Source organism: Numida meleagris, chromosome 6 (genome assembly GCF_002078875.1).
Source record: "Numida meleagris isolate 19003 breed g44 Domestic line chromosome 6, NumMel1.0, whole genome shotgun sequence".
NCBI lineage: Eukaryota > Metazoa > Chordata > Aves > Galliformes > Numididae > Numida > Numida meleagris.
Genome location: NC_034414.1, coordinates 46,019,831 through 46,032,428, shown reverse-complemented (window position 1 = coordinate 46,032,428; position 12,598 = coordinate 46,019,831). Strand labels below are relative to the sequence as shown.

The 12,598-nt window shown below is 38.3% G+C and overlaps 1 protein-coding gene across 1 annotated transcript in view; it reads left to right on the top strand.

The window, feature by feature from the left end:
- TRIP11 (thyroid hormone receptor interactor 11) overlaps positions 2,831-12,598 on the top strand; it is a 29,943-nt gene continuing 20,175 nt past the window's right edge. Inside the window, exons 1-7 of the mRNA XM_021403725.1 lie at positions 2,831-3,211; positions 5,407-5,483; positions 6,576-6,686; positions 7,834-8,109; positions 8,949-9,017; positions 9,732-9,897; positions 11,490-11,852. Coding sequence (XP_021259400.1) covers positions 3,073-3,211; positions 5,407-5,483; positions 6,576-6,686; positions 7,834-8,109; positions 8,949-9,017; positions 9,732-9,897; positions 11,490-11,852 — 1,201 coding nt within the window. The 5' untranslated portion in view covers positions 2,831-3,072. The remainder of the gene's footprint in view (positions 3,212-5,406; positions 5,484-6,575; positions 6,687-7,833; positions 8,110-8,948; positions 9,018-9,731; positions 9,898-11,489; positions 11,853-12,598) is intronic.

The window sequence follows — 12,598 nt, the reverse complement described above, 5'->3', positions numbered from 1 at the left end:
GGGTAGTTGTGACCAAAGTGCAAGACCCAGCACTTGGTCTTGTTTGACATCATCCCATTGGCCTCAGCCCAGCCCTTTGTAGGGCCTTCCTACTCTCTCAAGCAGTTCAACTCCTACCCTTAACTTGATGTTGTCTGCGAACTTACTGATGGCGCTCTCAGTTCCTTCATCCAAATTATCAGTAAAGATATTAAATAGGATGGGCCTCAGTACTGACCTCTGGTACATGGTTTTTTATAATCACTGAATTGTGGAGGTTTGCATTCGAATTTTCATGTTGTTTTGTAAGTTGCTTTACCCAAGTGTTTTGACATGTATGGCTTAAAAAGTAACAGTGCCTGAAAAGCACAAATGTGTGAGTCAGATTATAGGGCTAACTATGTTTCTTTCTATGTTGAAACAGCATCACTGTACAAATACCAGCTTGACATTCAGAGGAATGTCAGGTTTGCTGAAGTATGCTTAACTGCCTAGCCAAGCAATTCAGAGGTAACAAAGCTAAGTGTGCTAACTGCACCAACAGAAAAGACTAATTCTTGATAGAACGTATTTTTTGAGCCAGTTCTAAAGTTCAGAATGTGTGGACCTTCTAAGCTGTCAATAAAAAGCTGATCTTGTTTTTTCTGTGTGCATTCTTTTAGTGGTAAACACTTCTCAGTGTGGTTGAACTGTGCTGATAAATGTGATGTTTACTAATTCAAAGCCTATTGAATTGGAAAAACTGAAATGTTTTTTGTTTTTTTCCATGTTGTCGCTGTAGGCCAGAGTCTATTGTAAAGGGCATACATTTTATTTAATTACAGTAAGATACTTAAGGGAAATTTAGACTTCATCCCTGGGAGAGATGTTTACTATTTTCCTCACAATCCATCTGACACAATTTGTGTTCTTCTGCTTGTAGAAATCAAAGAGGTAGGGGAATGAGTAATACTTAAAATCATAGAATTAGCTAGGTTGGAAAAGACCTATGAGATCATCCAGTCCAATTCATATAGATACGAATTTAAATTGTCAACATCTTCTGGCCTTGGAGCTCATCTGATAAAATACTGGCTTATTCCTCCTGCCTTTGGGCTCTTAGCACTATTTGAACTTCAAGAAAACATAAACTGTGGGTTTAAGTGCAATTTTCAGCTAGTGTTTACTTTCATTATTTCTCATACGTGATTGCTGTGTGGACATCACACTATAAGGTGCCTATACATTTCTCAACTGGAGTACTAAATACCATTACAATGTTAAATCTCCAGTGGGTTCTAATATTGGACTATTGCAACTATTATGAATCTGTAATATGGTGGGCAGTAGAGAAAAGAACTGTGCTTAAAGTGCTATCCGCACAAGTAAGCGGTTCTATTTCCCTGTCTTGGACAAATACTGTTGTTTGCAAGCTGCTTCATTTTATTATAAAACTGATAATTTGGCTTTTAAAAAATGAAAAACGAAGTGTTACAGTTATTCCAGAAAGACAGGCTTTTTCTAGAATTTAGTAACTTTCAAACGTAGAGATGAAAGAGGACAAATGGGGGTCATTTACTGATAAGTATTATGGACAATTAGATTTGGGAGCACCAGAACTCATATTGACAAGAAATATAATTGTATGATTCTTATTACCAATGTTAAAAGTTGACTTTAAAGAAATAAAACATTTTTAAAAATCCAAGAAAAGAAAAAAATTAACTGGAAACATTTTTAAGGACATAGTTATAAAATTAATTTGTTAATTTTCTAAGCTGCTACTATCTTACATTAAACAAGCCAAATTCCTGGGAAATCTTCAGTTACTCATAATTCATTTAAAAAGAAAAGTCTAATACACTCACCACATGCGCATACAAAATCAGTTGTTCAAGTTAAGACCAATACTTCATAAGCGGCCCAAATATTTTATTATTTACTTTTGAATGGGTAGCATTCCTGTATTGTATTCATGCTGTTGTGAAAGCGTGAGCTGTTTCACAAAATAAAAAAAAATTAACTTGCATACATATTTTTTGCCTTGTTTGCATTTCTGGCATTAAAGAAATCTTTCTGTATTCAACCTGTTCCTCTTTCCTTGGTTCTCATTCTTCGGGAAACGTTTAAATGTATGCACCTTTCCACCTACTTTCACAAAATCAAAATGCTTTTACATTATTTATTTTAAGAAAAATACATAATTGTTACTACATGCATGGCTTGTTTTTTATCTAGTACCACCACTGTGTAAATTCAGGAGGGGAAGCGTAAAAGGGTTTGAATAGAAAGGGGTGTAATACTGAAATGGTACTGTGCAAGAAAGCAGGAAAGCTTTGATTGCCTTTAAAATATGCAAGCTTTTATGACATTTTATCTCATGCTACATGAAATCTCATGTGTAGACAACAGTGTGGAAATTGGACTTCCTATGGGAATATATTTTTTCCTTTTGTCTAATAGTTGCATATTTTAGAAATCATTTTCAGGATTATGTTTTCATCTCTACTTTCAGTATCAGATCTTTGTCATTAGATTCCTCCACCGTTTTTGTCTCTATTTTGTGTATATGAAGTATATAATACTGAAAAGATTAAAAAAAAAAAAAGCTTTGTCATTGCTTTGAATGGAGAATGGCAGCGCTGTTTGATATTTTCACAATGGTGTCTAAATAGGCACAAATATATACGGTTGTAAAAGATTCTTCACAGAAAGAGCCGTAGAGGCCTTGGACCAGGCTGCCCGAGGAGGTGGCGGAGTCGCAATCGGCGCTGCCGGTCTCAGCTCCGCCGGGCCGCCCCCAGTGGCTCCGCCACGATCCCGGCATCCTCCGCTGCCCGCCAGCCGCCGTGGGGGCGCTCTAGCCGGGGGGGGGGGGTGTCATGGCGGCCGTCGAGGTGGCAGCGGCCGGCGCTGCCGGGCGGAGCCGCTGAGCGAGGGGATGCGCACGGCTCCGGCGGAGGGCTCGCCGGGAGCGCACTGCTGAGCCCGTGTCGGAGCTTCGACCTCCCCGGCGAGGAGAAGAGAGGAAGCGGCCGCCCCCTTCTCGGAGCCGGTGCCGCCCGGCGCGGAGCCAGGAGCTGTTGAGCGCGGAGGCCCGCAGCCGGCCGAGCCATGGCGTCGTGGCTGGGCGGGCTGGGCTCGGGGCTCGGGCAGTCCCTGGGGCAGGTGGGGGGCAGCTTGTCCTCGCTCACCGGCCAGATCTCCAGCTTCACCAAGGACATCCTGTTGGAGGGCGCGGAGGAAGTGGGCGGTAAGAGGGGCTGCGGCGCGGGCCTGTCCGGCTGCCGGGGAGGGAGATCGGTGCCGGGCCATCTCCGCAACTACCGCCCTTGGCCGCTTTGGTCTGGGTTTTGTTTGGTCTGGGTTTTGTTCTGCACCTCTGACCTCGGGACCGGGGGAATAAAACGACTGCATTCCCAGGCTGCTGTAGGAGAGGCCAGCCAGCACTCTGCTGGTTATTCTGTAGTTTCTGAATTGTGTGAAGTGTTGGGTTGTCCATCGTGAAAGTACATGACGTTCTTTTTTCATTGCGTGTGCTTCGTTTATCTCAGACCCGGTCTGATGAGCTGCTTTTGCAGTGACCTCATACAACTGCAGAGCAGCAGTGTACACATCGGTGTTATCAGCTCTGACGTGTCACTCAGATGAAGGTCCCGTGTTTTGGTTTTGTTGTGGATCTTTCAGCAGGGCTGAGAGTATTCTGCAGTGAGCATAAAGAATAGCAGCCATGCAGAGCTACTTACGGATTTCACCTTAGAGTGTGGATTTCAACTACCATACCTTGTTTGCAGCTGTGAAGCACTGTTGAATGCATTGCATAAATAGCGTTAGCAAGCTGCTGCTGGAGGCCTGATGCTGATGGGGCACTTGGTATGTGGGTAAAATGCTCAGAAGAGACATCTTTATTCTGAGAAGGAATCTTTTCCTTACTTTTCTGAATGATGTGCTCTGAATTGTTTTATATCCTAAATTCTATTTTGGCCTCATTTGGAAACTTGCCTTGTGCTGCTGAGCTGTGCGGTCATCTGGTGGGTTTGTTGGCTAGTAGAGTATAAATATTGATTCTGCTTCACAGATTTGTGTTTTGGTTTGTGCTAGAGAGAGCTGATGATCAGCAGTTGTTTCCAGTTGTAGCTGACTGCTAGCACTGCTGGAAGCAGCTTCCATTTTCTACCAGTTTTGGAGCAGTGCGTTTGTATGGGGTCCTAGGCTTACTGACCTGGGGTGTAAAAATCCAGCATCACCTAAGTCTTGTTCTGATCCTTAAAGGCCTTCATGTACCACGTGGCCTTAAGAACACTTTTCAGGTAGTTCCTTCCCTACCAGTGAGACGCTGGTACAGGCTGCCTGGGGAGGCGGAGGACTCACCATCCCTGGAGGTGTTCAAGAAAAGTGTAGATGCCGCACTGAGTGACGTGGTCTAGAGCATTCACAGGCACGGGGGGGTGGTTGGACTGGAGGATCTTAGTGGTCTTTCCAACTTTAATGATTCTATGGTTTTCTTACCCTAACTTTTAATGTTATTCATTGTTTTGACTGCTTGCCTAACTAATTATGGTGTTGGTGGATTACAGACGCTAACATCTTCAGTTTAATGGGCATACTGCAGCCTCTGCAGCACTTGAGCAACATCAGTTTTAAGCAGAGTTTAGGAAACTATAAAATAGTGTTTGTGTTTATTTCAAGTTTCAAAAAAATATTAAGTCAGCCTTCTAGTCACTTAATTGTGATTCCTCATTAATAAAATGAAGTATTCTATTTATACTCATTAAAACTGGGAGGAGGGAGAGGTAAACATGGATTATTTGAGGAAAGTTGATCTTTAAAGGAAGAAGATCCAAGATGCAGTTTTTTGTGTTAGATAAACTGGTGTGATCAAACTGTGTTGCATTTGTAAATGACAACAAGTCTTAAAGGGTTTGTGCCCCATCACATAAGGGACAGGATTGGTGTTCTGTTGTGTGGATTTTTTAGTTGTTGGTTTTCACTTGTTTGTTTTCTTGACTAAATTTAGTCAGTCATCTTTGTCTGTATTTTAGGGAAGTAATCCTTGTTCTGAACGTTCACATGAAATTATGGAGAAATAATCTGCTGCAACAGTTATGTTAGGGACAAAGTCCTAAGTGAAAAACTGACTCAGTGACACGTAACAGCCCAGTGAAAACCACCGTTACACTTATTTTAAAGCTTAATTTCAGACTTTTCCATTAGTTTTGTGATTTGACTTAAAGACTTGATATGAGAGAACTGAATTAAGTCCAGAAAGATTCTGGCCTGAAAAACAATTACACCAGCCTTCTGATGAAGGCAACTTTTCATATTTATGTACAGACAAATGTTAAAGCAGTCTAAAGAAAATATACTTAGTAATAACTGTGGTCTTAGCTAATGTCTACTCAGCATTCTAAAAGTTAATAAAACTGAAATTTTTTACTTTTTTTTCAGATACAGCAACAGAGCTACACGTGTCCAATTCCAGACTCAGAGAAATAGAAAGTATTAATGCAGCACAGAAGTCAGAAGTAAGAAATTTCAGAAAATTACTGTGATTAAAAAAATAAATAAAAATTGTTTCTGGTAAAGGTGAAATTTTGCACCAGAGTTGTTCAGCCTTGTGTAAATCTAGAAACAATTAGTATTAGTATTAGAATGTGCCTCTTTCCTTTGATGAATGACTGCCATCATGGTTAGGAAGCAAATTTATTTACCAGAATATGGATATGGTGCATGTTTTCATCTTGTGCTAACTGGTGTTTCGTGCAACTGTTCCTACTGGTTGTGGGGACTTGCACTACAGCAGTAGACTGGTTGTAAAGAGCTTGCAAATGCCAAGTTCTTGTTAAGCTTTGGTAAATTTTGACTGGTAAAGACTTAATTGGCTTTTAGTGTTTCATATATGTGACTGTAAATCCACAGTGTCCAGCCACGCATGACAGCATGTCTTTTGCTACAGGCATTGAAGTTGGGTGGGTGTCTGTCTGAATTGATGCAGTTCTCCTTCTGTTGCTCCACTTCACGCTCCTTTTGACATAGCTGCAGATGCTTGTGCTGTTCCAGCATTTCTTACAAATCCCATATGCCCTTGCAGAAAGTGGCCTTGTGTATTTTTACAAAGGACTTATTGGTCTTGTGACTTTATTTCTGTAAACCAACCGGTTTCATGTATGTCATCTGCACTCGAGAGCATTGAAAAGCTAGATAGTGTTTTGGGGAAGTAACAATTCCTGCTTCTTTTTCTTGACGGTTGGTGTCTGTTGTTGACCAGTGTTAAAATACTGGGCTGTTAGGGATATTAGCCCCAGTTTATGCTGTGTGGCTATTTTCAGGTTCCACGTATAACTCAGCCTTGAATTTTTTGTTCTTGGCATTTACTTCTGGTCGCCACAAACTACCACACTATATAAAAATGGAAAGATCGGGTGTGAGCCTGATTTTGGGGCCACACTTGAAAGTTGTAGTTACTGTGTGTTTTGAGTGAAATAATGCGAGAAATCTGAACTGTTTAAATGATTGTGGTTTTGGGTTGGTTTTTTAGTTCTTCGTCAAGCTTATGCATTTCTAGTTCCATAAGAACTGTTCAGAATTTGCTAATATCCATTTCTCTTTTTTCCTAGAACGAGAGACTGAAAAAAGTTTGTAGTGATTTAGAAGAAAAGCATGAAGCAGCAGAGCTTCAAATAAAACAGTTGTCTGTAGAGTACCGAAATCAGCTGCAACAGAAAGAGGTATGATACAGAGTAAAGTATGTAAGTACAACTGCTATGTATTGTATTGCTTTTGTTGCTGTTTAGTTACAGTATCTGTGCCCTTTCAGGTGAACTATTGGTCTCAGTTCTGGATGTAGCGTTATGGTTGGATTGTTCATGAATATAGAAACTGAGACAAAAACAAGAATTTAGTTGAGTCACATAATATAAGCAGAGCTGCCAGCAACTAGGAGAGAAAAGAGAGAACTCTCTGGGAATGTCGTGTATATCAGAATTTCTGTAATCACTGAGAAATGATACACTAACTGCTCTGTATTTCTAGTTCAGTTATCTTCTGGAGGTGCAATAGCAGCAAACTCTCAGCTAAATAGTCTGTGGATATTGCAGTTGTTTATCTTAAAGTGTAAAATTAAAGGAAACAGAGCTACCTTTTGTAATTTGAGAAAATGTCCCTTTGGTGTAAACATACCAATTTTATCACCCACTGTGTAATGTGAGCTTTCATAGCCTTGTAAATGAAGAAAGGTATGAGTATGCCCAGAATATTACACAAAATGAATTCTATTTCAGCTTTATTTGTAAATGCGTGAGTGAACAAGAGGAAACAGAATTTTGAAATGTATGATATCCTGCTCATTAAATAAAATAATAGAATTCTTACGTAAATATTACACTGAATTAATTTTAGTTTGTTGTAAATAAGCACATTTGCAATACACTGGAATGCTCAGCATAAAATTAATTTTACCACGTTATCCCAAATCAGTAACTTGAGCATCATACGTTGTTTAATTTTCATATCTGAATTACCTCTTGAAATATTTTTTTTTTTTTTATACAACCTATTAGTCTGAATCTTGATACAGTACACCTATTAGGTATCTCAATACTGAAAAGTCTGCCAAAGTATGTGTAAAAATGCTTAACCAGAAGAGTGTTAACACTTTTAATATGTGTCTTGTATGAGATACTTTGTAACTTGTCAGCTAGGATTGCTTTTCTCATTCAGAAAAGCGTTTAGGATTTTTATCCTTCACTTTTTAGTGGAAGTGACCATTGTTTTATGCTGGGAGGGAGTTGTATTTCATTGTTCTTTCATAAGAGTACAAATAGAGCATAATTTGATAGTCTTACTGAACCAATGCCTTATATTCTGTATGTTCAGGTGGAAATCAGCCATCTAAAAGCTCGACAGAATGCATTACAGGAACAGTTGCAGAAACTTCAGACCGCTGCTCAGTCAGCACAGTTAGGAGGCGGTGTTTCACAACCAGCCACTACATCAGCCTCCTTTGTTCCCGTGGTTAGACATTCCTCAGGTTTTGAAGGCGATGACATGGATTTTGGGGATATAATCTGGTCTCAACAAGAAATAAACAGATTATCCAATGAAGTTTCTAGACTTGAATCTGAGGTTGACCACTGGAAGCAGATTGCACAGGTGAGTGATTTGCCTTCTGTCTCCCCTCCAAAATACTATTTGCGTCACATTGGGTATTTTTGGAGTTGGTCTTTAACATTTATGTTGTAAAATTTGTAGAAATAACATGATGTGATGGAAGCTGAAGCTTAATGTTGTTTTAGTCTTTTTTTTTTTTTTTTTTCAATACATGACCAGAGACAAATTCAATAATTATTTTCCCAGTGCCTTTTCATGATGCTTTTATCCATGTTCTGTCAAGTTAGGAAGAGGGTGTTATGTACGTTCATGTAGAATATTCATACCAATTAAGGGTTTCATTTTTATTCAGCCTTTAAAAAACTCTTCTGCCCAGCTGTGCGATTGACTACTTACTGACAACAAAATATTATCAGAAGTGATAGCTGGATATTGCATACTGTCTTTACCTACTTTTCTGTCAGTAATTGATATGTCAGTTGTAATTTATGATCTGCTGAGACAAGGAAGAATATACTCTTTTAGGCTGTTGGTGATGTGAATCACAAATTTCTCAAACTAAAGCCTGATTCAGAGATACTACTTTATATGGAAATACTGAAGTAAAATTAAGCAACCCTGTTACTTTATGAGGTGCAATACTGTCACCCCTCCCAACTGTTACACACTTGCACATAACGAAAAAAAAACTCAATGGAAAATTAAAAAGTTTTTTTTTAATTAAAATGCCCCTCTTCCAGGGGAAATTACTCCAAATTTAAAGATTAGAAGCTTCATGTTACCTTTGCCATCTGCCTTTGATTTCCAAAAAAGAAAGCATATTTGAAAAATATATGTATTTATCACAATTTCACTTGGAGGTGTGATATTTCTTTTCTCAGTCTTCCAAAGTGCAAGGAACAAATGATGCTGAACAAAGTGAAATATGCAAACTGCAAAATACCATTAAGGTAAGATGACAACTTTGACAAACTTGTCCTAGCTTATGCTTTATTATTGATGGTTTTGTGTACTGACACATGATACGAATAAAATTAAATATATTTATAACACTAGCACGTTTTCTCTGTTAAAAGTGCATGTGGATATATAATGTAATTGTATGTACTATTGAATGAAATGTTATGGTGCTAAATTTCAAAACAGCCTAGTATTCTGAGAAAGTGTTAGGGTACTTATGTAATTTGATAAACTTAGTACCTAAGCTTAAAAGAATGCCACCAGCATTTATGAGGTCAAATCATTTCCAGAAGCTGTTTTAGTCCTGAGAATGAATTTAGATACACAACATAAGTTTTTTCTCCCTTCTCATCTTGCCTTTTTTTTCACTGAAGGTGCACAATACAAATTTGAATGTAATTCCTGAAAGTTATTAGAAATGTCCTAATATATCCACTTTGTTTGAAAACAGTTGTAATCTTTATTCAGTCTAATATTAAATATAAATATTTTATATTTTATTATTTGTATAGTATACTGTTTGTGTAAATATATATTTAAAGGAATGGTTTTTTAAATGCTTAAAAAAACCTTGACCTTTTCTATGAGAAATCCTTTAATAAATCCTTGGATTTTACTAAGGAAAACTTTTTTGTTTCTTTTGTGTTCTTTCTTAAGCTTCTGTACTGTGCTTTACTGTTCTGTTTCTCTAACAATGTTTTTAGGAGCTCAAACAGAACTTGAGTCGGGAAATAGATGAACATCAGCATGAACTTTCAGTGTTGCAGGATGCACACAGACAAAAGCTAGTAGAGATAAGTCGTCGACATCGAGAAGAGCTGAGTGAATATGAAGAGCGAATTGAAGAACTTGAAAATCAGTTACAGCAAGGTCTTTACTGCATGCTTATTGTTGAGGTTCCTTTCTGATTTAATATGCAGTGAATTGTGGTTAAAGCGTAAATGTTACTTTATGAACAGTGTAATAAATATGAGGTAGATCACATTTAGGAATTTGAATTTCAACTTTAATTCAGTTTCACATTTAAGGGAGGCACAAGTCCTAGTATCCTTTATTCACTGTGGTTGAGTTGAACATCTGAATTATGATAGCAACATCAGAAAACCTCAGCGCAAAAATAGTGAGAAGTACCGTGTGCCATTTGGGTTACTAGATTAAAAGTTTGAGGTTGCCATAAGAACCACATGTATGTCTGTGGCATGAATAGATTGTAGAAGAAGCTCAGTAGTTATCAGAAGGAGCCTTCATTATATCTTGAAGGTAATTCATATTCCATAGGAAGTCATGGCACTTAGGATATCCTCTAGAAGCTTCTTTGCACAAGTACATAAGATCTGCCTCTAAGCCTTTGTTTTATAACCTGTTAAAACTCTGGCTTCTGAAGATTGTATATTCTGCTTTCGGTAAGAGAGATCAATAAAGAGAAAGAGAGAAAATATTTTTGCAGGCGCGTAACTTTTAAGGCAGTACAGGTAATTTATTTCTTAAAATCAGATGCCTCTTAAAATGTAATCTCTCTTTTATGTACACTGCACATACACATACCAGTAGGGCCCATTTAATAAAGTTAGAGGCAGGAATCACATCTTTTCTTTACAAGTTATCTGTAAAATAAGTGTTGCTCACAGCTTTCAAATAATTTTAGAGTGTATCTGCTATTTTGTTGGTTCTGTTTGAGAATGTAATAAGGACTGGGGGGAGGGCAAAGCTGTCTGAGCTTACACTTGAATTCTCAGTGTGTTCTCATTTTTCTCCTGTACGTTTTTTATCCTGCTTTTTTACACTCTATAACTTACTGGAAATTGCATTATTAGGATTGTGCAGAACTATGTTATGATATAATGTGGTGGGTCTGTGAAAACACATGTGCAAAATGAGGTCTTTAGGTGAAAAACTTGGTGTACCATTTGGCAAACGTGGTTTATCAAATAATCTAAAGTTTTTGCAGCCACTTAAAAACTGACAGAAACTGCAATTCTGTCATTAAGATTTACTAGCAAAAATGTGTTGCATATATGAAGTATTGTACTCCGTGCCAGCCATTCAGCAACTCTTTGACATTAAATTATAAACACTGGTTTTGCATCAGACTGAATTGGATGGGTTTTGATAAATTAATCTTAGAAAACGGACAGATTATGTGTCCTGATAAATTGGCTTCTTTCATCTTTCCCACCCGTCAAGAATATGGTAACGAAATCTTCAACAATGTGTGTCTCGTGACACCCTTTAAAACTCAGTAGAGCCAAGGAGATCCAAGTGTTTGAAAAACTGTCAAATCAATCATATGCATGACATTGCTTAAAACATTAATTCTGTTGAAGTTAGTTTTCTGTTGATAATCATGTTTTTGTTTTAGATTATCCCTCTGTCAGGAGGAGGGATGAAAGAGACTTTTAAACAAAAGATCTACAGTGCTGGCTTTGGTTAGTATTGCAAACTTGATCTGTTTTGCTTTTTAGATGGTGTAAGCACTGATGCCATGGTTGACTCTAAAATTAGTGAACAGAAAAAGAGTGCTCAGAATCTAGAAGGAGAGAAAGCAGAAGACTTGCACATTATAAAGGACCTAGAGGATGAAATAAGAAAATTAAATCAGAAATTATCTTCTGCCAAAGAAGAAAACAAAATTCTTCTGAAAGAGCAAGAATTGTTAAAGGTAGAAAAAATCCAAATAACCCAGGAATACGAAAGTCTAAAATCTGACTTCAGTACACTTCAAAGTTCTGTTGCAGAGCAAGATGCTCTCTTGAAAGAACAGGAGAAGTCTCAGTCCAGGACACCGCTACCAGAAGATGTTGTCAGTCTGCAACAAGCACTGTTAGGTACAAAGATGATGTGGGTTTATTTTACTGTTTTTGATTTTTAGTAATGTGTTGTCACATATTTTCAACTTTAATGCTCAGAATTTGCTTTTATAGAATGATGGAGTGGTTTATGTTGGAAGGGACATTAAAGGTCATTTAGTTCCAACCTCCTGTCATGGGTGTGGACGCCTCCCACCAGACCAGGCTGCCAAGGGGCCCCATCCAACCTGGCCTTGAACACATCCAGGGATGGGCACCCACAGCTTCTCTGGGCAGCCTGTGCCACTGCCTCACCACTGCCGTATTAAAAAATTCCCTTCTAACATCTAATCTAAATCTCCCCTCTTTTAGTTATAAAATGATTCCCCCTTGTCCTATCACTTTGTTTTCTGATGAGGAATCTCTCTCCAGCTTTCACATAGGCCTTCTTTAGGCTCTGGAAGGCCACTATATTTTAAGAATTTGGAACTGAATTTTCAGCTATGTACCTTTAAAAGCTGCTGTGTTAAATAAGGGTTGTCTACTGAGATAAGGGCAAGAGAATGTAGTTAGGCCTGGAATTATAAGTGTAGAGGTTTCTGATTCCAGTAGTTAGCGTGTTTGTCAACTGTTCGGTAGGATTTTTCTTTCTTTTAAAGTAAGCCTGAATACAAGCTTTATTTAAATTGTGAAAGTACACTTTTTCTGTGATACAGTGTGGCACCCAACGTGGCCTGCTGTGGATTCAGTTGTAAAAGTGAGCCTCTACTTTGTAGTGTGTGCCT